General features: G+C 41.7%; 1 protein-coding gene across 1 annotated transcript; it reads left to right on the top strand.

Moving 5' to 3' along the window:
• The first annotated feature begins 86 nt into the window (after window positions 1-86).
• Window positions 87-2,305, top strand: LOC119364565 (small nuclear ribonucleoprotein SmD1a-like). The gene is made up of 4 exons (XM_037630049.1): window positions 87-197; window positions 1,500-1,691; window positions 1,770-1,947; window positions 2,036-2,305. The coding sequence occupies exons 1-3, from the start codon at window positions 128-130 to the stop codon at window positions 1,829-1,831; spliced, it is 324 nt and encodes a 107-aa protein (XP_037485946.1). The 5' UTR covers window positions 87-127; the 3' UTR covers window positions 1,832-1,947; window positions 2,036-2,305.
• The last annotated feature ends 252 nt before the right edge of the window (window positions 2,306-2,557 follow it).

Here is a 2,557-nt window from a genome sequence, read left to right as displayed (position 1 = left end):
CAACACACACACTTTTCTTCCCTTCTTTCTGATTGGTTTTGTTTTCCGTTCCTCGCTGATCTGGTTGGTGTAATCGTCCGCGAATTTGTTGCGGATTTGGGCGTTTCTGTTTGGCCGCAGGTTCTTGATGAAGCTGAACAACGAGACGGTCACCATCGAGCTCAAGAACGGCACTACCGTCCACGGCACCATCACCGGTATGCTTCGACCTCACTCCTCCCGAGTGTGAAATCCTGAAATTTAGGGGTTCTTTCAGCGCGTTCGTGTCTAGGATCCGTTAGCTTTGTCCCCTTGCTCGGTATTTTGGAGATCTAGTGGCATGTGCTTGTCTGATTGTTAGGTTTAGAGCTCGTAGAAGTGAACATATCTTCTATGGCCAGTTAGTGATTTCCTTTCGTAGTTGAAGGATTATGTAATTATTACAGTGTGGCACTGAGATGAAGATGATTAGCTCCATTAGTTTTGTGATGTTTCTCTGCAGTGTCTGTTCAGCTTGGTTAATTAGCAATTTGATTCATATGAACTGTGTGGAGTATGTTTACATTCAGCCGATCTTCTCTTATTTGTCCGGTGCCTGTTCACTGCTGATGTTAAATACATGATGTATTTTGTATAATGATATCTTCAGTAATCTACTCCCTCCGTTCCTAAATATAAGTCTTTTTAGAGATTCCAATATGGACTACATACGGAGAAAAATGAGTGAATCTACACTCTAAAGTGCGTCTATATACATCCGTATTGAAATCACTAAAAGGACTTATATAGGAACGGAGGGAGCATATATTATTCCAAGGAATATAGTGATGGCATCTCCTTATGATATAGTGGAGTAATGTACATTAGTTGCTGAGAATGAGAATGCATTCGGATGTGCCTCTGTATGTCCCCTCACAAACTTTCTTCTTGTTGCTCCCTGATGATTTTTTATACTATCAAACCTAGAAGAGAACACACTTGCTGAAAGGTGCAACAAGCAATATAAGGACGTTTTATGAAATTTAATTGCAACTGGAGAACCATTTGTTTTGTTTTAAGAAGAGTACTGTAGCAAATATGACTTGAAGATTGAATAATGGTTTTCATATTTCTACATTCGGTTTGTTACTTGAGGTGTTCTGGCCTTAGGGTTTATAATGTTTGCCAAATTGCATTTTGTTGGGTAGATTCCATAAGTTTCCACTGCTTATTAGAAGAAGAAAAAATGCATCCTGGAAGATTCGTATTATGTAACTTCTTGTTGCAGTTTAGAAACTCGGTTTGCCCAGCTTTACCCTTCAGTCATGTATAATTTGGGAAATCATCATTTGGATCCTGTCTGGCTCTTCAGTTTAGAAACTTGGTTTGCCCATTTTCTAACTCGGGAAATCATTGCTGGGACCCTGTCAGGCTCTTCAGTTTTGCAACCCCGATAGCATTGCGTTGCTGCAACTATTTACCAACTGATTGGTATCATGATTACTGTACTGCAGATCCTCTGACTGATGTATATTTTGTAGGTGTTGACATAAGCATGAATACTCATCTGAAGACCGTAAAGCTCACAATGAAAGGGAAGAATCCTGTAACCCTTGATCACATCAGTGTGAGAGGAAACAACATTCGGTACTACATCCTCCCTGATAGCTTAAACCTGGAAACGTTGCTGGTTGAGGATACCCCCAGGGTCAAGTCTAAGAAGCCAACTACAGGTACACAGTTTTACCACAGCTGTTCTAAGGTCAGTTTCCACAAGAACTGTAAACTGACCAGCCTACCTTTTGTTCCAGGGAAGCCTATGGGTCGGGGTCGCGGACGCGGCCGTGGGCGTGGTCGGGGCCGGGGGCGCTGAGCTTTATTGTTCCCTGCTTTGGAAGCTCGTGCAGTGCAAGTCCCTACAGCGTAACCTGCTTCCTCTGCGAGCTATGTCGAAGAATGTTTCTGTTCTGTTAGAAGATGTCAATCTAAGTACGTGTTGATGCGGAATCATCTCGCCTGTTTGACCTATGTTCTTATATATGTTCGTAATGCATTTTCTCGGGAATTTCACTTGCAGGCCTCCAGACTTTTGAAATGCTAAGTGGCATCCTGTGCTGTTACTTGTTACCCTGGAATTCTTGCCCTTGTGCTTTTGCGTAGCAGTAAGTTGTGTTTGAGTAGAAGCTGACCCTTTTTCTTCTGTGGCAATGCTTGAGATTAAACTGGGCTGGGGACATTGGTATTTCAGATTACGCGTTGACATATTCATCTGAATCATGCACATGTGAACATTTCTTGCCTGTATGATGCGATGTTAGGCTTGATCATTTTCTGTGATTTGATTTTCTGCCCGGTGTGGTTTAGCTTCCTAGTATAAGTTTGGAACAAATGGAATCATCATTTTTACTTGCAATGTCTACACAAAATACAGTTAGATGATGGGTGATGTTGGTTCCACTTCTCTCTTTCGTCATAGGCTACGTTTGATGCTGTGGTGGTCTTTTTTTAGAGCGTTTATATATCCTGGAATCTCTCCATCTTGTTTGTTGAGACAAACTGGAATGTAACTCCAAAGGCTTACTATAGTCAAGTAAAAGTT

This window comes from Triticum dicoccoides, chromosome 2B (genome assembly GCF_002162155.2).
Source record: "Triticum dicoccoides isolate Atlit2015 ecotype Zavitan chromosome 2B, WEW_v2.0, whole genome shotgun sequence".
NCBI lineage: Eukaryota > Viridiplantae > Streptophyta > Magnoliopsida > Poales > Poaceae > Triticum > Triticum dicoccoides.
The sequence above is the reverse complement of the archived record's forward strand: the minus strand, read 5'-3'. Positions and strand labels throughout refer to the sequence as shown.

Coding starts and splice junctions, on each gene's coding strand:
- LOC119364565 (XM_037630049.1), top strand. CDS start 128: ATGAAGCTGAACAACGAGACGGTCACCATCGAGCTCAAGAACGGCACT. Junction 198..1,499: donor CGTCCACGGCACCATCACCG/GTATGCTTCGAC, acceptor TATATTTTGTAG/GTGTTGACATAAGCATGAAT. Junction 1,692..1,769: donor GTCTAAGAAGCCAACTACAG/GTACACAGTTTT, acceptor CTTTTGTTCCAG/GGAAGCCTATGGGTCGGGGT.